The sequence below is a fragment of the Chlorocebus sabaeus genome, chromosome 1 (genome assembly GCF_047675955.1).
Source record: "Chlorocebus sabaeus isolate Y175 chromosome 1, mChlSab1.0.hap1, whole genome shotgun sequence".
In the NCBI taxonomy this organism is placed as follows: Eukaryota; Metazoa; Chordata; class Mammalia; order Primates; family Cercopithecidae; genus Chlorocebus; species Chlorocebus sabaeus.
In genome coordinates this window covers 19,960,418-19,985,149 of record NC_132904.1, presented here as the reverse complement: position 1 = coordinate 19,985,149, position 24,732 = coordinate 19,960,418, and the positions used below count along the sequence as shown (strand labels likewise).

Genomic DNA, 24,732 nt, shown 5'->3' with positions numbered 1-24,732 from the left:
CTGGGCTACTCATGGGAGAGGTTGCCAAGGAACATGGAAGGAAACCACCAGGGGGAGCCATACTGGCCCAGCTTGGCCCCAGAGCTTTTCTACCATCCCTTCTGGACCTGTCGATGTTGGATCTTGCTGTCCCCTGGCCCTGGCTCAGTGGCTGCAACACTTGGTGTCCAAGGGCAATGCTGAGAGCACCCACATGGCAGTAGTCAGCAGATCAGGAAATCACCAAGCAGAACTCAGGGCAGTGTGTGTCTGGTTAACCATTGCGCGGTATTGAACCAACGGATCTTCCAGAGTGGGTGACTCGGAGCTGGCCTTTGGGAATGCAGAGCATGACTTCCCACTTCCAAACCAGTAATATCAGGCTCTGGGCTAGGTGCCGGGGGTAAACCCTTCAACAAGACAGACATGGTTCCTGTCCTCAGGGAGCAGATGGTCTGGTGGGAAGACAGGCATTGAACAAGCAGGTACACGTGTGATGTCAGTTGCAACACAGGGTACTATCAATAGATGGGTTGCAAAGATGAGCAAGAGGGGTTTTCAAGGGTATGAGGAGGAAGGATTACCGAAGCAACTTTAAGGAATCAAGCTTGAGCTAGTGGACAGAGATCGGGGAGTGTGGGATAATAGAGAAAAAACATTCTAGAGGGTAAGAAGATCCTCATTCACTACAAAAACACTTGTTGAGTATCTCCTTTGTGCCAGACACAGTGCTGGCCCTGTAAATACAGTGGTGGGTCAGACAAAACAATCAGGTAAATCCTGCCTTCATGGAGTTCTCTGTGGGGAAGATGGAATTAATCAATACTAAAACAAATCCATGTCAAATTATAACTCTGAGGGTGATGGAGAAACAGCGAGGCTGGGAGAAAGTGAACAACCAGGGAAGTAATACGGGTGGAGGTCAGAGAAGGCTTACTGCTAGTTGAGCTGTGATTGGAGGTGAATGCCTACCAGGTGAAGATTGGACAGGTGCCTCGAGATGCTTTGAACAGCAAGAGCAAAGGCCCTGTGGCAGGAGAGCATGGCACATCTGAGCTACTGGATGAATGTCAGTGTGCCTGGAGTGCAGCACACACAGGGGCCTGGAGGAGATGATGGAGACATGATCATGTAGGACCCAGTGGACCAAATTAGGACTTCTGTCCTTTTAAGAATGTAGAGGGGGAGCAGGAGTGACTTGGTCACATTTGTGTTTTGAAAAGATGATTTTGGCTGCAGCCTGGAGAACTGATTGAGCTCAGGGGCGCTGGTCAAGAATGGGTACCCACACCCCTTTCCCCAGGTAGAGCGTGTGGGAGTTCTGTAGTCGGCAATGGTGGAAGACTGCGCTAGGGTTGCAGCACAGACATGGAGCCAAATGAACTGCTTTGTGAACTGTATCAGAGAGGAGAGCTCTGACTTAGACATAGACTAACTGGCTTAAGGAAGGGAGCAGGAGGTATCAAGGACATCTGCAGTCTCCCAACAGGTCGTTAATGGTGTCTTTCTCTGAGAAATGGAGGAGGCTGGAAGGGGACTGGGTTAAGAGAAAAATCATGATTTGGGTTTGGGACTTGTTGAGTTTGGAGTAACAAGATATCCAAGTGGTGATGTCAAGTAGGCAGTTGGATACATGGGTCTTAAGCTTGGAGAGGAGGCTTGGAGATGTTGCTTAGTGAGTCACCTGTGCATGGGTGGTCAGTGGGGGAGTGGGTGTGGAGCACAGAACCTGGGGAGAATGTGCTGAGTGAGAGGTGGAAAGGCCTGTGACCAAGCTTTGAGGGACTTTAGCAGTTCGTGGTCTAGAAGGGGAGCTTGATCCTGCAAAGGAGACAGAAGGTTTGCAGCCAGAGAGGTAGGAGGGAAACCAGGAGAGTGGGTGACCTGGAAGTCAGGGGAGAAGAGAGGTTCTCCAGGCCACAATGGCTGACAGTGCCAAGTGCTGCTGAGAAACCAACCAGAAAGGCTGAAAAGTGTCCCGTGGATTTACTCTCAGGGAAGCCATCGGCGACTTTAGCAAGAGCTATTGTAGAAAGCAGTGGCTCTGAACCTGAGTTGATTTTGCAGCCCTGCCTCCTGTCCCTGGACATTGGGCAGTGTCTGGAGACCTTTTGGTTGTCACAGCTCAGCGTAGGGGTAAGCTGCTGGCATCTAGCAGTTGGAGACCAGGATTACTGTAAACATTTTACAATGGACAGAATAGTCCCTCATAACGAAGAGTTATCTTTAGAAACCCTGCTGGAGAGTGATGGGGGTGGAACCTGATTAGCATGGAGGTGGCCAGGCGTAGTCATTTCCTAGAAGTTTGGTTACAGGTAAGATTGGAAGTGAGGAGAAAGGTAAGAGTGAGGTGGGGGTGTGTGTGGTCAAGTTTGTTCCTTAGACTAGCATTCTCAAAAAGCCAACGGGAGGGGTTCTGCTGAAGTGCTTGAGTGTAGAGATAAGGCATGATCCCTAACCTTTTACATCATCTCACAGGGTTCACATGGAGACACTGGACAAAAAAAGGGAGTGGATCAGCATCTTTCCTGTCTTTACAGGGTTAGCACAGAGGATTAGAGCAGATAGAGGTAGTTAGGTATAGTGGGCCACATAATGGCCCCCCAAAAATGTCCCTGTCCTAATCCCTAGAACTCATACATGTATTATCTTAATGGCAGAAGGGATTTTTTGCAGATGTGATTAAGTTAAGGATCTTGAGATGGGAGCGATGATCTTGGATTATCTGGGTGGGCCCAATGTAATCACAGGCATCTTAATAAGAGGGACGTGGGAGGCTCAGAGTCAGAGAGAAAGAGATTGGAGGATGCTGCTCTGCTGGCCTTCAAGATAGAGGAAGGAGCCAGGAGTCAAGGGATACAGGCAGCTTCTCGAAGCTAGAAAAGGCAAAGAAACACATTCATTCTCAGAGCTTCCCGAAAGAATGTGGCCCTGCCAATACCTCGATTTTAGGATTTCTGACTTTTGGAACTATAAGGTAATACATGTATGTTGTTTTAAGCCACTGTGGTTTTGGCAGTTTATTGGCAATTTATTACAGGAGCAACAGGAAACTCATATAGGAGGCTTTTGTGTTTGTGCGGGGACATCTGCTAAAATGTGCAGGGAAGTGGAGTGAGGTGGCCTGAAATTGAGGAGATCAGAGACGGTGAGTTCTGCTTGGGATGAGGAGAGTTCCCGGTGCCCATGAGGTGCTCAGGGGAGCTGTCCAGAGCACTCTGGTGTGTGTGGCTCTGCAGTAGAGAGACGCTGGGATGACGGAGAAAACTAAGTATATAAATTCATGCAGCTGAAGCCCGGAGAAGGGAGGGCATTGCCTATAGAAAAGGTGCTTGGGGAGGAGAGAAGAGGCATTTGCTTTGGAATATGAGTTTAAGGAATCATTGGAGGGAGAGGAGTTGAGAAGGCGTGGAGCAGTAGGAGGAGACAGTAAGAAGTCTCCTTAGCCCCCTTAGCGGGAGCTGTCTCACGAGCGGAAGCCAGATTGCCGTGGATTAAGGCATGAGTGGGAGGTGAGGAGAGGGAACCAGTAAGGGTGCATGGCTTGTTTTAAAAGTCTGGTTGCCCACTGAGCAATTATTATATGCCAGGTGCATACTGGACACCTCTGGCATCTCATACTCTCCCTTGAAACAGTCCATAGGGTGGGGGTTGCTGCCCCTCTTGTTCTGATGAGGAAACACAGGACTCCCATAGCTGGTCCACAGTAGACCTTGGGTTCCTTCAAAGATAGTGTCCCTCCATCATGCCACCATGTGAGGACTTCCCTTATTGGGAGACATTGCTAATGGGGTGGAACAGTTAATAGCTACCCTGAGCCTGTTTTTATTATGTGTTCAGATTCAACCCAACTTTACATAAACAGAGCAACTCCGGAGCACTAGGTCCTGAGCAGGGAGCTCTAGGGATAATGGGAATGCATGAGGTTTGCTCTCTGTTCTCATGGAGTTGGTGGTTCAGTTATGAGGGCAGGGGCCATGGTGGATAGGAGGGGAGGAAGCTTGTTCCCAACCAAGTAATACAGAGGCAGAGTATTGCTTGGTGACCACAGTGCTGCAGATTGGAGATGGATCTTGTCTTGAAGGATGGATAGAAGTTCAACAGAGGAAGCCTGTGGCTTCACAGCCTATTGGAAAATTGCAGGAGAAACAATTTAGGACCGTGCCCAGGGAATGGCTGTTAGGATCCCTTTCTGCTGCTGCTAGAGTCTGTACCTTGGGACAGCCCAGCTGTGGAAAGTTGAGAATCTTTAAAGCAGACGAACTTTCCCAGGTTGACTGCCTGGCACAGGTCTATGGTGAGAGGAAAGGAGGAATAGAAGGCCCTAGAGTTTGCAACCTGGTTCTAGACTAGCTCTACCAGTCAAGAGTAGGCATGGCCCCAGTTCAGGCAGTGGGACTGGTGGCCTGGAGGTTATTCCCTCTGAGGTTTCTTCCTAGGTCCTTAACTGCAGCCAGCAGCCAGCAGATGGGCACAGGGAGGGAGTGGTTAGAGGCTGCCAGACCATATGGAGGCTTTAACCTTTAGGAACCCAAGAGGCGAGAGACATTGAAGGCCTAGAGCCACCAGATGCTTAAAGTGGCTCAAGAAAAGTTGTGTGTGTGTGTATGTGTGTGTTGGGCATGGGTGTTTGGGTCTCCACTGGGGAAAAGCAGGCATGAAGAATGGCTCTGCCTACTCAGGTGATGGGTGGGCTGAATGGTGGGAGAGGACGGGGAAGGTGGGGTGAACAGTGGTGCTGATTTTTGGACCAGGATCTGGAAACCCTACATCCTAAATAAACTGCCCTCATTTGTGAAGTCCTGTCCCAAAGCCATACTGTATATCATCTTCTTTGGACAGTATATCATCATCCATACTGTATATCATCTTCTGCCTGCAGAAGCTCTGGCCCCCATTCAGCACAACACATTTCCTTCCACACTCCCTCAGTACATACACTGTACTCTGTACAAATGATGGTGGTGGTCATGACAAGCATAGCTGTTAATGTTTATTGAGCACTTACTGTGTGTCTGGGTCTGTGCTCAGTGCTTTGTAGCATAATCTCATCTGATCCTAACAACGCTCCTGTGACATAGGTATTATTCCATCCATTGCACAGCTGAGAAAACTGAGGCCTGGAGAGGATGAGTCATTCTGCACAAAGCTAAACAGCTGGTGAGTCGCTGAGCTGGGGTTCAAACCTGTGCAGTCTGACTCCAGAACCCACCCTCCCATTCCGTCTCTTGGCCCTCTAGCCTCCCTTACTTAGCACGCCTCTTCTTGCCTCCTTGCCTTAGTAGACTCTATTCTACTCATTCTTCCTGCCCATCACAAGTTCCCTCTTTGTCTTTGCTTCACCTGGAGGAAAGCTGGTCTGACTGTGGGCAAAGTGGTACAAGGCCTGGACCTGGGTCATGATGGACCGAATGGCCATTTCCACTCCACAACTCTCCTTCATGGTCTGGCTGACTTGTCAGGAGTTGGACACTCACCTCTGCCTGTCTAGGAAAGACATGCCCCTTCCTCTGCGTTTTCATCCCATTGGAAATTATAAATGCTGTAATTCATTGCCAAGATCACCCAGGCTACGCTCAGACACTGCAGGCCAGGAACCATGCTGCTGGCACAAGGCATCTGGGGGTACTGTGCAGCCATGTGGTTTGGTAAAGAGGCAGAAGACAGAGGAAGCCAACATAGGATTTTGTTTGTTTGTTTGTTTGTTTGAGATGGAGTTTCACTCTGGTTGCCCAGGCTGGAATGCAGTGGTGTGATCTCAGCTCACCACAACCTCTGCCTCCCGGGTTCAAGCAATTCTCCTGCCTCAGCCTCCTGAGTAGCTGTGATTACAGGCATGCACCACCACGTACGACTAGTTTTGTATTTTGAGTAGAGACGGGGTTTCTCCATGTTGGCCAGGCTGGTCTTGAACTCCCGACCTCTAGTGATCCTCCTGCCTCAGCCTCCCAAATTGCTGGGATTACAGGCTTGAGCCACCGCACCTGGCTGCCAGCACAGGATTGCTATGTAAGTTTTTCACTCAGACCATTGCCTCTTCCAGAAGGGATTTAGGGTAGCCTAGCAGTATACCTAAAATATACCACAATAGCATATTAAAACTGGGAGAGAGAAAGAAGAAAGAAAAAGAAGGGTGGAGACCCTAAATGGAACCAGGAATGAAGCTGAAAATGTATACTATAATGACCTCTATCTGTACTTTTAGCTATACAGGCTCCAAATCTGGCAGCCACTGGGAGAGTAGCTGGCACATTCTGTCCATAATGTGAAAAGGACCAGGGAGCTCCTGAGGAGGTCCGCCCTTCTGGGCGCTGATAAAGAGGACACTGTGTGATGGAATTGTCCACTTCATGCCAGGCAGCCTCCCCACCTGCCAGGCTGTTACCATTCTGGGGAGAAGCAGACGTGAAATGGTGTTTTAGTGTTTCCCATTTCAGCTTTTATAGTAAAGTGACGATTTCTTTTAAGACTCGAAATTGGATGTGCCAGAGCTCATGGCACATCCTCCAGAATAGCATCTGAGAGACCCTGAGTGCTTGGCTAGATGAAATAAGCAGACAGTTGCAGTGCCGTGACATGTGGTGGGGACAGGCAGGTGTTACCAAGTTTGGGGACGCTCAGAGAAGTGAGGAGTAACAGGTTTGTCCAAGAAGAAAGAAAAGGGGAATTTGAGACAGAGTAGATGTGTAGTGTGTGAGCATGCATGAGCAGGTGCTTTTCATGCTTGCTTGTTAATTTCTACTCTTTATTATGAAAGTTGCAAACTCGGTTGAAAAGTTGCAAGAATAGTGTAATGAATACCCTCATACCTGCCTCTAGATTCACCTATTGCTAACACTTTATACCCATTGCTTTATCTCTGTCTCTACACACACACACACACACACACATACACACACTTTTTTTTCTTTCTTTTTTTCTTTGAGATGGAGTCTCACTCTGTCACCCAGGCTGGAGTGCAGTGGTGTAATCTCGGCTCACTGCAACCTCCAACTCCCAGGTTCAAGCAATTTTACTGCCCCGGCCTCCCAAGTAGCTGGGACTACAGGTACACACCACCAAGCCTGGTTAATTTTTTGTATTTTAGTAGAGATGATGTTTCACCATGTTGCCCAGGCTGGTCGCGAACTCCTGAGCTCAGGCAATCTGCCCACCTCAGCTGCCCAAAGTGCTGGGATTACAGGCATGAGCCACCGCGCCCGGCCACATGTTCTTTTTTTTTTTTTTTTCTGAACTGTTTGAGATATAGTTACAGAGACATCATGACACTTTACCTCTAAACACTTCAGCCAAATTCCTAAGAGCAAGGTGTTCTCCTATACCAGGGTGAACAAACATTTTTTTTAAAGGCTACCTGGTAAATACTTTAGGCTTTATGGACTGTGCAGCCTCTGTCGTAACTACTGCACTCTGCCATTGCACTGCAAAAGCAGTCATAGATGATACGTGAATGAATGGGTATTGCTATGTTTCAAATAAAACTCTATGTGAACACTGAAATTTGAATTTCATATTATTTCAAATGAAATTTGAAAGTTATAGAAATGAAATTACATAAAAACACATTTTTTAGTCATACAAAAAAGGTAACACCGTTCTTAGCTTGCAGGCTGTATAAAAACAGATGGTGGGGGCTAGATTTGACCTACAGCCATAGTTGGCTGACCCCTGAGCTATTTAACCACCATATAATGATTCCACCCAAGAAATTTAGCATGGATACAATACTGCCTCAGCTATAGTTCATATTCAGATTTCCCCAATTGCCATTAGTAACATTCTTTGTGGTTTTTTCCCCATCCAGGACCCGTGCAGGTATCACACATTGCATTTAATTGTCACATTTCATTAGTCTCCTTTATTCTAGAAAAGTCTCCCTTGTATTGTTTTTTCTCTTTATGATATTGATACTTTTGAAAAGTTCAGGCTAGTTGTTTGCATAATGTGCTACAGTTTAGATTTGTCTGATTGTTTCTTCATGGTGGATTCAGATTACAGCTTTTTGGCACAGGCAGTATTAGGTCTTTCTCACAGCCTGCCATCAGGAGGCACCTCGTGGCAGTCTGTCTTATCTTTTACTCAATGGTTTTAACAACTATTGATGAGTCTTGCCTGTATCAATTATTATTCATGGTTAAAATGATTTTTCTATTTTTTCTCTTCTACATTTATTGACATTCTTCTGTTTTAAAAAAATAGTGCTCAACCTTCACCCCCTCTCAATCCTCATTTAAAGCTATTTTTAGCTATTCGTATGAACATGAATTCTTTTTTTTAATTTAATGTGTTGGAGTCCATGTCTGTCATTATTCATTTTGATGTTTAAATTACCCTAGATTTGACCAGTGGGAACGCTTTCAAAGTGGCTCCTTGTTCTTTCGACACATCCCCATCATTATTTTAGCACTTTTTCCTTACTTTCTGGCACAAAAAGATATTCCCACTGTCTCTCATAGGAGCTGTGATTCCTTTTTGGGAAACGGTGTTTAGTAGCCCAAATCTCTGAATGGTAGGTGTGCAATTGCTACTGGGGTGTCCTTGCTTCTAAGCTGAACTAGGTTTTATCGTTATTATTGCTATTATTATTATTTTATTTTACTTTGAGTTCTGGGATACATGTGCAGAACCTGCAGGTTTATTACATAGGTATACATGTGCCATGGTGGTTTGCTGTACCTATCAACCCATCATCTAGGTTTTAAGCCTCCCATGCATTAGGTGTTTGTCCTAATGCTCTCCTTCCCCTCACCTCCTATCCCCCAACAGGTCCCCGTGTGTGATGTTCCCCTCCCTGTGTCCATGTGTTCTCATTAGCCAAACTAGATTTTGAGGGAGGGATGGATGAGTTGATACAAATGTCCTACAATGTCAGAAACTGAGGGAATGCAGCATAGCAGTGGTCATGAAATTTACAAAGGCCCTGGGGCACACATGTAACAGTCAGGTGGGGATGGTATTAATATTAGGGTATAACAGAGGTACCGAGCATGCTTAGAAGGAAAAGTGGAAGATAAGACTAAAGTAAAAGTCACTTTTCTTGTGTTCTCAGATGCAATGGATCATAAAACACTATTGATTCAATATCAGCTTTTCCAGGAGTAAAAGTGAATACCTCAATCCAAAGATTCTGAATATCAGAAGCATTAAATGGGCTCAGCTTGTGTAGCTGTTTTATAAATGCTGGTAGTTTAGTTATTCAATCACAAACCAAACCAAAGATTTCCCCAGGAAAATGTAATATGCTCGTGAACCAGTTTTGGCTGGAGCCAAGTCTGTAAATCTATTGTATCAGAGCAAAAGTAGAACATGAAAAATTATTCTGAACCTGTATAGTATTTCCAGTAAGACCAGCTCCTAACCTGACCTCCTCTATTTCTTGGCTCTCCAGTTCATTCTACCGTAGCTGTGTTTCTCACACCTGAACAGTGTTAAGTTCAGGTGATTTTTAATGTTCCTGGAGTCTTAATGTTACATTAATTTCATTTTAATGTACTTAAAAAGGTATAAACATATACTTGGTAAACACAAAGTATCTTGTACTTATAACTTTTAAACAACTGTAAAGCCAAAACAAGTTTACACATATAAAATGAACTACAAAAACCTCAACATAATACACATTAACAAAATCATTCTAATGGGATAGTTGATGACATGTCACTGAAACAAAATTGCTATTTATAAGGCGAATATCGTAGTGATTACTGAGACACAGCAAGAGTCTTTGGAGTTTGGAATGCCTGTACTTTTGTGTGCAGTGTGATATCTTTACTTTCTTACTGTTTGTCTCTATTTGAAACACTGGGAAATCTTGTATGTATGTATGTATGTATGTATGTATGCATGTATGTATATATTTAGAAGTGGGAATTTACTCTATTGCCCAGGCTGAGTGCAATGGCAAGATCATAGCTCACTATAACCTCAAACTCCTGGGCTCAAGCCATCCTCCTACCTCAGCCTCCAGAGTAGCTGGGATCACAGGAGTGTGCCATCACACCCGTCTATCTTTTGTTATTGCAACTGCCATGATGTGCCTTGGCCTTTTCTTTGCCGGAGTGCAACATTTACATGTTAAGTTTATATCTGTTCTTTTTTTGTTGGCTCATAGCAAGTAGTCATAATTGGGGTTGTATGGTCAACTGTTGGGGTAAAACAAGCTACCTCAAAATCCAGTGGGCATAGAACAAGGGCCGGCAAGCGTTTTCAGTAAAGGGCTAGGTCGTGAATATTTTAGGTTTTGCAGGCTATACAGTGTCTGTCTCAATGACTCAATTCTGCCATCATAGTGCAAAAGCAGCCATAGGTGAGCCATGTTCCAATAAAAGTTTATTTATATATACTGAAGTTTGAGTTCCATATAATTTTCACATCATTAAATATTGTTTTTTCTCTTGATTTATTTTCAACCATTTGAAAATCATTCTTAGCCTGGTGGACCATGCAGAAACAGGTGGTGGGCTGGAATTAGCCTGTAGGCCATAGTTTGCTGAGCCCTGACATAGAACAACAGTCATTTACTCTTGCTCACGTATGGGCTGGTCAGCTGCAGTTCCTCATTTCTACTTGTGTATCTGCTGATGGGCTGCAGTTTGGCTGATGTAGCTGGGCTTGCTGGGATGCCCAGCCTCCAGCTGCTGGGGGAGCTTGGCTCCTCTCTCTGGAGCCAGGTCTGCTCCAGACACTGGGATCATGTCTGCTCTGGGCCCCAGCTGAAAGAGCAGGGGCTCCCTGGGGAAGCTTTTCTACATTTCGGGACTTTGCTTATATCATGTTTGCTAATATCTCATTGGCCACATCAATTTCATGGTTGAACATAAGGTCAAGGAGCAAAGAAGTGCAGGATACCTGTTAAACAGTCTAGTTCAGAATCATGTGGCAAAAGGTGATAGGGATGGCTGAAGAGCTGGGGCCAGGGATTCAATCTGACACGGATGCTACCTCAGCCATAAATGCAGTCCTCTTGCGGGTGCAGAAATCTCATGAGGATTCCCGCATATTGATTTTTTAAAATGAAAACATGGAATTAAAAATTCTTAGAGAGAACATTCAGATCCTGAGAATATATCCAAAGACCGTAGTTTGAGAGACACTAATGTTTAGTAAACTTCCTGGCTTTGCCACAGAGGATTTGGGGTTTCTTGGTGTTTGAAAATTCCCCAAGGAGAGGTCTTGTTGAACTATGGTCTCCGAACCTAATTCAGCACTCCAGACCCCAGTGGGTCCTCAGAAGATGCTAGTTAGGGTTGATGAGCAACAATAACAACAATAATAGTAGCAGCAATAATAGCTGCTGCTCACTGAGTACTAAATGATTTGTATATCTCATAACAGTACTGTGGGATAGTTATTATCTTCTTTTTAAAGATTGGGAAACTGGACTTTAAAAGGCCATGTTGCTTATCTAAGGTTATACAGGTCATTTATGGGGTCAGGACTTTTAACTAGATCTCCAATTTATCATATCCAGGCCTCAGATGTTAATATCTAGAATGCCCTCCTGGCATCCCATTGCTGGTCTTCCCACTCGCAGGGAAACCTGTTTCTTTAGGGATCAGTGTTCAAGCACAGGATATGTAGGACATAAGATCGTTCCCTTCTCCTTGTTTGATTGATAACAATGAACCTTTGGCAGATTTTATTTTTTAACAGCTTTATTGAGATATAATTCACATACTACATAATTCACCCATTTAAAATGTATGATTCAATGATTTTGACTATATTCACGGATATGTGCAACCATCATCACAGTCAATTTCATCAAATCCTGTATCCTCTGTCGTTCCACTCTTCCAATCCCCCTAACCCACATCTTCAACCCCTCACCCTCACCCATCCCTAGGTAACCACTAATCTACTTTCTGACCCTATAGATTTTTCTATTCTGGCCTTTCATATAAATGAGATTATGTCGTATGTGGTCTTTGTGACAAGATTCTTTCCCTTCGCTTCATGTTTTCAAGGTTCATCTGTGTGGCAGCATGTATCATTCCCTCCCCGCCCCACCTTTTTTTTTCTGAGGCAGCATCTCTCCATGTCACCCAGTCTGGAATACAGTAGCTCGATCTGGGCTCACTACAGCCTCTGCCTCCCAGGTTCAAGTGATACTCCTGCCTCAGCCTCCCAAGTAGCTGGGATTACAGGTGTGTACCACTATGCCCAGCTTTTTATTATTATTATTATTTTTATTTTAGTGGAGACGAGGTTTTGCATGTTGGCCAGCCTGGTCTTGAACTCCTAGCCTCAAGTGATCCACCCACCTCAGTCTTCCAAAGTGCTGGGGTTACAGGCATGAGACACCACACCAGGCCATATCATTCCCTTTTATGGCCTAATAATGTTCCATATCTTGTTGATCTCTTCATCCATTGATGGCAGTCTCCGCCTTTTGGCTGTTATGAATAATGCTGCTGTAAACATTTGTGTACAAGTTTCCATGCGGACACATGTTTTTATTGCTTTCAGGCATAATACCTAGGAGTGGAATAGTAACTCAAGGTTTCATCATTTGAAGACCTTCCAGGCTGTTTTCCAAAGCAGCTGATCAATTTTGCTTTCCCACCAATTGTATATGAGGGCTCTGATTTATCCATATTCTTGTCAACTCTTGTTTTTCTCTGACTTTTTTATTCTAGCCATCCTAGTGGATGTGAAGTGATACCTTATTATGAAGCATTAGAGTTTTGCTCTGCTTTTTTCCTATCTCTTATTCATTTCAGTGGTTATTTGGGGAAAGCTACCCGTGATAGATGTGCAGGTTGTGTACTCAACAGCTCCATGGGTTGCCTTTCATGTCAGCCCTGTTCACTACGTTCTTCTGCTGGGTTAACTTGGAAGACTCTTCCAATCTGCAGCATGATACTTAAAGTGTGTTTCTATCTGATTTTTCTGTGGCTCATTCCAGTTTACATTTTTGCTGCCTCCTAGGTAGGCAGCAAACTCCTGATCCAGATACTCCCAGATCTCTCTCTAACCCTTGCCCAAGACCATTCATAAAAAGGCATAACTAAGAGATGGGATTCAGGCCAGTCTGCTTGACAGCTGCTTCTCTAGTTCTTCCCCAAGGGCCCAAACTGGTACTCAGAATGCTGCTGCCTTTCACCAGGAGCCTGCCTCCTTACCAAGGAGAGCGAGGCTCTGTGTGGTCAGGGTAGCGGGTGGTTGGTCCTGAGACTAGTCCATAGTCCTGGCACCTTTCACAGGCAGAAAAGAGGGACTTGTGAAGGGAAGAGCTGTCTGAGTTGGTTATAGGCTCTGTCCCTGGATTCCGATCCTGGCTCTACAACTTGCGAGAAATGTGTCTTTGGGCTGCTCACCTGTTCTCTCACAGCTCAAGTGGTTTTATCCATAAAATGAGGATGCACAATCTAACGGAACACACCCCTATGAGTTGTAAATACTAATGCTTGTTGCATGCCTGGTACTTAGCATGTGATGAGCAGATCACAGCCAGCTTTAGTATCTACAGTTATCGTCAGGTGAGTTTCAGGGATGGTTGAGGGTGGGAGGTGAAATCAAAGTATATAAAACCTGGATGTGGAATTTAGGATTGTTTGTCAACATGCCTCATTAACCAGGTCTCCAGAGTCGTTTTAAGCCTTAAAAAGAAGGAAGTTCTGCCATTTGCAACAACATGGGTAAACCTGGAGGATGTTATGCTAAGTGAAATAAGCCAGACACAGGACAAATGCTACCTGATACCACTTATAGGAGGAATCTGAAATAGTCAAATTGATAGAGATAGAGAGCAGAATGGTGGTTTCCAGTGGCTGGGAAAGACGAAATAGGGAGGTATTGGTACAAGGGTATAAAGTTTCAGTTATGCAAGATGAGTAAGTCCCAGAGATCTACTGTACAGCATAAAGCCTATAGTTTACTGTATTGCATACTTAAAAATTTGCTAAAAGGGTAGATCTTATGTTAAGTATTATCACAATAATAATAATAAGAGCAGAGGAATATTTTGGAGGTAATGGATATGTTTATATCATAGTTTGTGGTGATGGTTTGACAGGTATACACTTATTTCCAAACTCATCAAGTTAGGTATGTTAAATACATACAGCTTTTTGTATGCCATTCATACTCAATAAAGTGGCCTAAACAGAAAAGAAATTTGAAAAAAGGATGAGTTCATGTAGGGACATGGATGAAGCTAGAAACCATCATTCTGAGCAAACTGTCACAAGGACAGAAAACCAGACACTGCATGTTCTCACTTATAGGTGGGAACTGAACAATGAGAACACTTGGACACAGGATGGGGAACATCACACACCGAGGCCTGTCGTGGGGTTGGGGGAGGAGGGAGGGATAGCATTAGGAGATATACCTAATGTAAATGACGAGTTAACGGGTGCAGCACACCAATATGGCACATGTATACATATGTAACAAACCTGCACGTTGTGCATATGTGCCCTAGAACTTAAAGTATAATAATAATTAATAAAAGGAAGTTTTGGATTAATAAAAGGAAGTTCTCATTTCCTTATCAGTTCAATTAGGGCAGATGGTTTAAATCATGGTTATTGAGCTTTCTTGATTCACCTAGAAAGTTATACTCACGTGCCAATGTTCACAAAATGCACACATTTTAAGGGATGCCCCCTTACCCAGACACCAGGTTAGAAACCTAGTGCCTGGATAATCTCAGATGCCCTTGTCTAGCTTGAGTATTCTTCACTCCATGTCTGTGGCCATAGCAGAGGCCAGAGTTCAAGTTCAAGTTCAGGTTATCTCTCAGGTCTTCAGTTGGGCTGGGGAGTAGCTAGAGAAAAGAGGTGATGCCATCTGCTTCCTGGGGCTTGGGGGAGGAGCATTTGAGGTATGCCAAAGTGCTTCATCAACTGTGAATGGCTTCACCAGTCATTTTTGTAACTACTTTGCTCTATGAAGAAATGCAGGATTGAGAATTAAGAATGCTTTATGGGCCGGGCGCGGTGGCTCAAGCCTGTAATCCCAGCACTTTGGGAGGCCGAGACGGGCGGATCACAAGGTCAGGAGATCGAGACCATCCTGGCGAACACGGCGAAACCCCGTCTCTACTGAAAAATACAAAAAAAACTAGCCGGGCGAGGTGGCGGGCGCCTGTAGTCCCAGCTACTCGGGAGGCTGAGGCAGGAGAATGGCGTAAACCCGGGAGGCGGAGCTTGCAGTGAGCTGAGATCCGGGCCACTGCACTCCAGCCTGGACGACAGAGCCAGACTCCATCTCAAAAAAAAAAAAAAAAAAAAAGAATGCTTTATGGATTCAATGAATTCCTGGAAAGTTGCAAACAAATCAGGTTTTTGAAAATCCGTCTCTGCAGCATCTGGTCATGACACCATTTAGAGGCACCCAACAGTGAATCTTCAATTGGGGCAGGCAGACGTTCTGTTGCAAAGCAGAGCATTCTTCCCTATTAAAAGGCCAACCTGCAGATAGCAGATTTGCTCAGAGGCGAAGCTGGAAGCTCAGAGAGGGGCCCAAAAGAGTCCTGGTTGATTCTGGGTTTCAGGAATGGTTGAGGGTGGTTAATGGAGTCATTAGGAAAATCTTGGGGCTAACATCCATTGCTCTACAAAGTGGTTAAAGCATGGACTGTACTGTCAGAGACCCAAGTTTAAACTCCAGCTTCTCGTGGAAAATTCCTTTGTGGCCTCAGGCAAGTTACCAACAGCCCTCAGCCTCAGTTTTCCAATCTGTAAAAGGAGGATAATCATAGTAGCTGTGAGAATTAAGAGTTTATCAAAATACTTGACACAGTGAAGGTACTCCATGAGTGGTAGCTGTTAATGAGGTTTTGTTTTTATTTTTCTTTATTAATTATTACCATGGTCTGAAATAGCATGTGGATCTACCTGGACCATGCTTGGCCCAGGGGGTAAAACTTCATGCTTTTATGTTATGAAAGCATATATATATATGAAAAGTTATAACTTTTATGTTATGTTTTCTGAGCATCCCTCAATCTTCATTTTAGACAGAACTTTGAGGTCATTTAGGTCAGATTTCCACTGAGTGAGGAAGTCCTTTTTTCAGCCTCCCTACTAGCAAGTCATCCCCTGGTTGAACACTCCCAGTAACAAGAAGCTCACCACCTCACAGGGTGCTCGTCCTATCTTAGGACTCTTCTGCATGTTAGACCATCACTTTTTGTGCTGAGTTCAGGCCTGCGTCCCTCTAGATACATGCGGGTTCTAACCATCCTGTCCCCACAACATGGTTGTCCTTCCCACATCTGATGATGATGGCTCTGCTTTCTCAGGCCTCTTCTTCTCCAGGCTAAGGGATCCTCTCACCATGCAGGTTCCCCAGGTTATCAGCCTGGTGCCAGGTTATCAAAGGCCTTATATCACAATGCTCAGAGCTTCTGGGCTAGTCCAAAGTACTGAGTTCAGAGGGACCAAGGAGTTGACCTTGAGGGAAAAGGCAAGGGAAGACACTGGGAGACCAGCATTCTGGGGACTGGTCCTGAGCATCTGCCCTGCTGTCACGCCTGGACCCATGTCAGTCCCAGAACTGGAAGCCCACAGCCTGCTCTCTACTCAGGGTGGCCTGGGCTCATCAGTGGCATATAACATGGTCCACAGGCCCTGCGAGATCCTGCCTGCCCTGCACCCTCTGCCTAGGGCACCATCTCTCTCTTCTCTAAGATCTCAGCTTAGATTCCATGTCCCCAGAAAAGGTCCTCAGTAGTTTTCCAGGTCCAGGGCTCCAGCTCAGAGATCCCATAATCCCACATAATTCCCCACCATGGTACTGACCATGCCATATCACAGTGACCTCTCTTCTGTGTCCCGCTAGGCTGTGAGCTTTCTAAGAGCAAAGACACTCTCTGCCTGGGTCAACATTTTATCCCCAGAGCCTGTCACTGTGCCCACTCCCTCCATGATGTTTGTTGGTTGAATGAATGAATGAATGAATGAGTGAATAAATGCTTGATTTGAGAAAATCCTGATTGGTGGGCAAGATAAGCCAAAACTCAGAAAAGCTCTAGACCTGAATCCAGCAGACAGAGGTCTCAGGCAGTTCCTATGTCCTTCACAACCCTTGCCCAGGCCTCGTGTGTTCAGATGAAACTGCCAAGACTGATTACAACTCAGTGTTGACCCACCACCCCAAATTAGTAATAACTAATATTTGAACTCTTAATAATCCCAATTATGATCACAATGCTAACAGTGACCATTCACTGAGTGTCTTACACTTCCATTATGACAGCGGTGCTACAAGGTTGGTTTTTATCCAATTTTGTAGATGAGGAAACTGAGGCATGGTCAGCAAATATCTGTCCAAGGCCATTCAGCTTGTGTGCAGCGAAGCTGAAATTCTAGCCAATTCCTCTGGCTCCATGGCTCTTACTACCCTCCATGCGCTCCTACTACATCTCTGTAGGAACTAGAGATGCTTCTGTTTTCCCCCAGGAGACAGAGGAGCAATCAGAAATGATAATGTAGAGGGAGTAGTGTTATGATAAAATCCAGGGTTCTCTGAGACTCCAGGGTAGGGTCCCTGCAGACTGGAGCATCACTTGGAGAGACTGCCATGGAAGGGGAAGCCTGAGTTGCATGCCTTCTCTTTTTAGTTTTCTGAGATTTTTAAAACACAAAGGCAGTGTAGTCTCATAGACAAATTAAGCAAAAGCATCCCTGCTTCCCTCTTTCCTCCCCTCTAGAGTAACAAGAGTTGAGATTTTGATATGTATCTCCTAGACTTTCTATGCTCATGTAAACATGCATAGTGGTGTGCTGGTAGGTGTTTACAACTGATGGTGATGGTGATGGTGATGGTGATGGTGAGGCTATGTGCCAATTTCCATGGTGTAAATGCTCCCCCCATGGCTGATTTCAAACTACTAGCATGAAATCAGTGAATGTGCAATTGGGAAGAAATATGCAATTGCAACTATTGTATGGTATTTCTACTCTGCAGCTACAGTAGAGGCCAGTACCCTCAAGAGCATAGAAAATCGTCAGTCAAATGTAGTAAAATAATTGGGAAGTGGTTATGTTTTGGGTATTTATTGCCTTTTAAAAATATATCATTTATTGAATTGTAAGTTTATATCATTTAGTTTTTCAATAATGACTGTGTTTAACAACTGGTTCGCAAAATTCCTGAAAATTTAACAGTTGGCTCCCAGTCAGTATAAGCTGGCTCCGGCATAGCACTCATTTCATTTTTACTAAAATCCTAACATTTTATAATTTTTTCTTCTTTCTTCCTTCCTGCCTTCCTTCCTTTCTTGTCCTTCTTTCCTTCTTTCTTTCTCCTTTTCTTTTCTTTTCTTTTAGAAACAGGATCTTGCTTTGTCACCCAGGCTTGTGTACAGTGGCACAATCATGGGTTACTGCAGCCTCAAACTCTTGGGCTTAAGCAATCCTCCTGCCTCAGCCTCCTGAGTATCTGGGCACTACCACACTTGGCTAATTTTTGTAAAAATTCTTTGTAGAGACAGGGTCTTGCTGTGTTGCCCAGGCTGGTCTCAAACTCCTGGCCTCAAGCAGTTCTCTGGCCTCAGCCTCCCAAAGTGATCGGAATACATGTATGAGCATCACACTTAGCCAATTTTTTCCCCTTTACTTGCCTTTTACTTAAAAGGCTCTTCATCCAATCATTCTTTCATTCAATCAGTATTCCACCATGTGCCATGCCCTCCCTATGTTAGGAACCAGGGCCACCATTGTGATCAGGGCAGCCACGTGCTTTGCACTCATTAGTTTACGGTCTAGCCAGGGAGGCAGTCAGTTACCAAATCGACAAGTAGATATCAACAACATGCTCACTGCAATTAGGGCTCTTAAGGGAAGTTACAGGATGATGTAACAGAGATAATGCCATGATAGGCCAGGGATATGGAGGTTGAGGTGAGGCCAGGAAGAACTTCCTTTAGGGTCAAGGCTAGGGAAGGCTTCTTCTGTGGAGCTCACATAATCTGAGACCCAAAAGCTAAGAAGGGACCACATATTCAAAGCTTAGTGGGAAAAAATTGAAAAAGGATATGTTCACTTGGGTGCCATTTCCGTAAACTTTACACACATGCAAACAGTCCTGTGTGTTGCTCTTTGAAAAGTCCTTGTGTCATAAAAATGGGAAGGCTTCCCACCGTCTCCAGGATTGTGGTTACTCTTGGAGGGAGGAAGGGAAAGAGAAGAAGTTGGAGGCAGAGAGGGTCTTCCACTGCATCTCAGCATTTTCTTGAAGCAAAAGGAGAGAGAGGCCTGAGACAAATATAACTCGTGTTAATTTTTGTTGGCTTTGGCTGATGGGCACAGGGTTGTCAGCTGCATTCTTTATAATTTCTGAATGCTTGAAATATTTCCTGATTATTGTCATTTTTAAGGGTAGACAAAAGAGGCTCTAGGCGGTGGAACCAACCAATGTTAAGGCTCACCCTCAGGGCATTAAGGCTGCAGAAAAGTGAAAAGGGAGTGAGAGGCCCAGGGTAAGTTGGGGCGCAGGCCTGTAGGGTATGAAGGCTGTGGCCATAAATATGAGTTTTATTGTAAGTGCAGTGGATGCTATTTTGAGCTGGTGTGGGACATGATCTGATTCACGTTGATAAAGGGCTTCTCTGCTGCTTTGAAGAGAACAATGGAGGCTTATGAATGGCACCAGGTTAGGTAGGAGTCTAGGCATGGTGACCATCCATTTGTTTCCCATCTCCCAGGAGTTCTCCCAGGCTCTGCTTCACCAAGTCTTCAGGGAACCAACCCTGATCTAGCTCATGTGTCAAAACTTATCAAGTTGTACATTATATGTCAATGATGCCTCAATAAAGCTATTAGAAAGGAAAAAGAAGGAACATGTCATTATGAAAGAGAAAGAGGCAGGATGTATAAAAGTGTGGACCTGAAAAAAACTAATTAAAAATTATGGGAATGAAAAATATTCATCAAAATAAAGGTACTCATTAAAAAAGAAAACAAAGAAAGCTGGAAAAACCTCAGTAGATGAGAGAAACCCTGGATTAGACATAGCCGAAGAGATAATTAGTGGACTGGAAGAGAGTTCTGAGAAATTTTTCCAGAGAGTGCCCAGAATAATAAAGAGAAAAATATGGAAGAGTAGTTAAAAGACATGGAGGATATATTGAGTTACTCCCATACACGTTTTTTGTTTGTTTGTTTTTGTTTTTGTTTTGTTTTGTTTTGAGACGGAGTCTTGCTCTGTTGCCCAGGCTGAAGTGCAGTGGCACGATCTCGGCTCACTGCAAGCTCTGCCTCCCGGGTTCACGTCATTCTCCTGCCTCAGCCTCCCGAGTAGCTGGGACTACAGGCACCAGCCACCACACCTGGCTAATTTTTTTTGCCATACATGTTTAACAGAAATTTTACTGAAAGAGAATGGAGAAAATGACTGAGAAGCTGTACTCAAAAGCCTAATGACTGAGAATTTTCCAGAATTGAAAAATATATGAGTCTTGGAGTTGGAAGGTGTTCAAGTAATAAGGAGAATTTCAGGAAAGTAAATCTTCACTTCAAAACCATATAGCAAAACTGCAGAAAGTCAAGAGTAAAAGGAAAGTCTTAAAATTTACCACAGACAGATTATCCACAAAAGAACAACATTAGACTGACAGCTGTTGCTTTTGTGCCAATGGCAGTCTTTTTTAGCAATCTTCAGAGTGCTGAAAGAAAATAAAACTTAGCCTAGAATTTCATACCCAGCTGAACTCTGATTAAAGAGTGATGATGAAATAAAAGAGAAACCAGCCCAGCTTCAAACCCTGAGGCTCTTGAACATTTAGAGGTTGGGGAGAGGAGGAACCCTCTCAAATCACATATGTTCAGTCATCCAGCAGTGGCCTCTGTCTCCCACAGAAACTGTAAAGAGAGAAGGATTGGTTTAGCCTTTGTGGTTGCAAAGCAACGCCAGTGGAAAGGCCCCTTGTCAGCCATGTTGCTGTGTATTCCATCAAGACAGAGGAGAGAGATGGTTCCATCTGCTTCCCATCTCCCAGGAATTCAAAACACCTGTGAAGGGCTTTGTGGGTCTAGGAGAATACGATCCCCAGTGTCCCTAGAAGAATGGGAATGGGTGGAGAGGAGGTAGCAGGGATTCTGAACCCAGCCTGCATTTCAGTTCTGTAGCAGTGGTGACATTTCAGGGGGAGGCGGAGGGAGCAGGTGGAGCCAGGCCCTGGGCCCTGGTTGGGAAGGAGCCCAGGGACATGAGAACCCCTCTAGAATGGCCCATCCTAGACTCTTTCTCTTTCTTCCAGATTGTGGACAAGAACAACCGCTATAAGTCCATAGATGGCTCAGACGAGACCAAAGCCAACTGGATGAGGTGAGCCCTGCTCTGCTGATGTCCCGGGGGTCTTGCCTGGCCTCTGGAAAGGAGACAAGGGAGTGTGTTGGGCCTATGGGAGCTCCAGTGGTGGAGACTTCTGGAGGTTGCTGTTTGCAGGGTTTGGGATGCATCTAGCTCTGAAGGACCCACCTTTTCCCCTAGGCCTCCATCAGGGGGCTCTAGAGGATGGCATGTGGCTAGGCTGTTGGGATGCAGGGACCCCTCGGGGTGATCACTTGCCAGTGTGACTGGAGGACCTGGGCCCCAGGCTTCTGGCAGCATTCCTAGGGAGGAGGAGGAGAATGTCCCCCACCTAGGACTGTGACACCTTCTCAGAGCAGGCTCCTGCAGTGGTGGTATGAGAATTGTCCCAGTGCAGTCCCAGCAGTTGTTTAAACAGCCTCCATGGAAGAAAGGGCTCTGACAGTCTTCAGCTCAGTTTTTGGCAGTGTTGCTGCCTAAGTTTGAGTACTTTGAAGCGTCAGCTTTACGCTGTTCCCGTGTTTGTGACAGAAGTTTGCACCAGAAGATTCCTTAAATGCCAGCCAGAGGAGGCAGGAGACTGGCCCAGGGTCACCCAGGGATGACTGAACTGAGCCTAGAACCATGGGCCCAGTGTGATGCTGATGGTCTATGTCGTGTGCGAGGGGCTTTGCCTGGTGGGGTTTGTGGACAGGGGTGGGAGATCTGACCTGCCTTGTTGCCTGCTTGGTGGCTTCTCTCTGGGACCTAGGAGCACTGACTGGGGATTTGGATCTGGGTGGGAGGGGAAGGAAGCCTCAGATGTCTGGAGTCAGGAGCACAGCCACACCATGGACCTGGGGCCCTCTGCTGGCTTGTGCACAGTTCTGTGACCCATGGGGCCTTGAGGCTGCTGGTGGGATTGTGCTTGGAGAGAGGGCAGCTTCCTAAGAAGGAGTGTGCTGTCTTAAACTCGGAGACTTTCTGAGCAAATGAGGAGAAACAGGTTTGAGGCGAGGAATGTGTGATGAGGGCTCCTGTGCCCTTCCTGGTGGCTCCACTGCCCACCTGTACTCATCAGAGCGCCCTGAGCGGCTGAGCAGCAGTTCACACCTCCCAGAGTAATTTAGCGTTTGCCCTCTTATGGGTTGGGGCAGGTGTTCTCATTGCCATTTGATGGGTACAGAACAGAGGCTCCAGAGATGAGCAGGCCCCCTGCCTTGCAGTGTGGAGAACAGCACCCACTGCCCCCAAGCTCCTTGCACACAGCTGATCAGACACTGCCCTGAAAGTGGCCCCAGGGAGGTGGCTTGACATCTGCGACTGCCTTCTCTTCTCACTGCCACGGGGTCCAGGTCAGCTGAGCACTTACAGTTCATCACCTGTGTACTGAGCACCTAGTTCGAGTCAGACTGTGAACTGGGGTGGATCACCCAGTCCAGTCCCACCACACCCCATGCCCCACCCCCGCTGGCCCTTCCCAGGCTCACACCTCCCACCACAGAGATGACTTTCTAGTGGAGTTGTTGCACCGAGGCACAAATGTGCTGCAGGGGCCCAGGTGAAAGAGGAGGGGTTCGTTGACATGGGCCTTCAAAGGAGCCAGGATTGTGTCTGGGGACACTGGGGTGTGATGTCAAGTCAGGCTGTTGGGCGGCTGCACAGTTTGGAACCCCGGCCTGTGCCGCTGTGCTGCCTTCCCTGTGGCTGCAGCCTGGCTCCAGGCAAGCAGGGGATAGCATGTGTGTGTCCACTTGGGAATCAGGCTTTCTGTGCTGTTACTTTTAAGGCGCCAGGAGATTTGCTCATAGAACTGAATCTGTTCCACTCTTTCACCCATCTCTGATCCTTCCCCTTGGGGACAAGGCCTTCCCAAAACCCCAAAGAAGGGGAGTTATCATCTGAACTAACTTAGCTATCCTCTGGCACCCCACAGATTGTGACTTAATTGGGCTGGAGATGGGCCCTGGGCCTTGGTATTTTTAAAGCTAGTGATTCTGATGTGCTGCTAGCATTGAGAACCACTGCTCCGTACAGATCTTCATGCCACAGTGGTCAAACTGAGGGCAGGGCAAGGTCTTGCTCAAGAGCATACAGTCAGGGTAGCAGAATCAGGATTTGAACTTCTTGCTCTGTAATCCTAGGTCAGTGTTCTTCCTGCTTGTGCACAAGGGACAGGTGAAGCATGACTTCCTGGGCCTGGATGGGCACTGGTGAGCAGGGGTTTGGGGGTTTCTGCTACTGCCACTTGCTAGCATGGTATCTGCCCTGTTCTGCTCCCAGCCTGTCCTGATTCAAGATGGCATCTGGGTAGTCACAGCTGGTGGGCTCTCGTCTTATGACGGCTCAAAGAGCAGGTTGGGGTTGGGGATGCAGTTTGTTGCCATGGAGACACCCCTCCTGTTGGTGTTGGAGGGAAAGCTGTTAATCCTGGGAATCCTCCTTCCCCTTCATGTCCGGCTTCCGTGGTGTAGCTCTTTCTGATTTGCAGATGCTCTTCCTTGTACTGTCATGGCACTACTTGGGGATGATTGAATGGAATCAGTTAGTTTCTTAACAAAATTAATGGTGGGCGAGGAGGGGAACGGGTGCTGTCGTGTTGAGCTTATCTTTATGAAGCCCTATGCTAGGTGATCTGTCTGTGGTGATTCTCAACTGGGCACTATTTTGTGCCCCGGGGGCATTTGGCAAGGCCTAGAGACATGTTTGGTCGTTGGATGCTATCAGGTAGAAGCCAAAGATGTTGATAAAATCCTGTATTACACAGGACACCCCTTCCCCCCAACAAAAAATTATCTAGCCTCAACTGCCAATAGTGGCAAGATTGAGAAACCCACATGAAGTCCTCCTGATAGCCCTGGGCAGTGACACTGGAATTATCACCCTAGTTTTATGGAGAAGGAGGCTGGGTTCACATGAGTCCCATGGTTTGGCCCAAGGAGACTCAGTCTCTAGTCCCAGGTCTAGTCCCATGTTCCTGCGACCATCTTGGACTGGGCCCCCAGCCTTCTTCCCATCTTCTGGGCCCTGGTGTTTTGGGTGCATGAGTAGGAAGGTGAGGGCTAAAGGATATTGGTGCCGCCGGCCTTCCCCTCTTGGTTTCAGAAGGAAACCAAGGAGTGAATGCGCTCTGAGCTTTCCTCCATACCCTCATGTCCTCTCTTGGGTGGATTTTTTAACCTTTTATCACTAGTTAAAGGGTGACAGAGCCACGATGTGGAGAAATCGAGTTCCAAAGCCAGAGTAGGAGCCAAGTGAAATGGAAGGGCCATGCTATGCCCCTTGCCCAGGGCCTCTGGCTGCTCAGTTGAGAGGGAATCCCAGGTCCCCCTGGTGTCCACCAGAGTGGAACTTGTCTCCCCCAGGACAGTCATGGGCTTCTCAAATTCTACCAAAAAGCCACAGCAGAAGAAAGCACTCCCATGGGAAGGAAACCTGTTTTCCTGCACATATGCAAAGGTGGGGGCTTGGAGAACTGACTGGGATAGGGAAGGGGTAGGCGAAGAGAGC

At 46.0% G+C, this 24,732-nt stretch overlaps 1 protein-coding gene across 10 annotated transcripts in view; it reads left to right on the top strand.

Annotated features, from left to right (window-relative positions):
- Positions 1–24,732, top strand: part of PRDM11 (PR/SET domain 11) — an 87,897-nt gene that overhangs the window by 36,315 nt on the left and 26,850 nt on the right. For 9 of the 10 annotated variants that reach the window (XM_037999476.2, XM_073017059.1, XM_037999477.2 and 6 more), the window contains exon 5: positions 21,191–21,258. In XM_037999476.2, the coding sequence (XP_037855404.1) occupies positions 21,191–21,258 (68 nt within the window). Of the gene's footprint in view, positions 1–2; positions 5,140–21,190; positions 21,259–24,732 lie in introns of those variants that run through there. The other variant, XM_037999479.2, reaches the window with a different exon arrangement.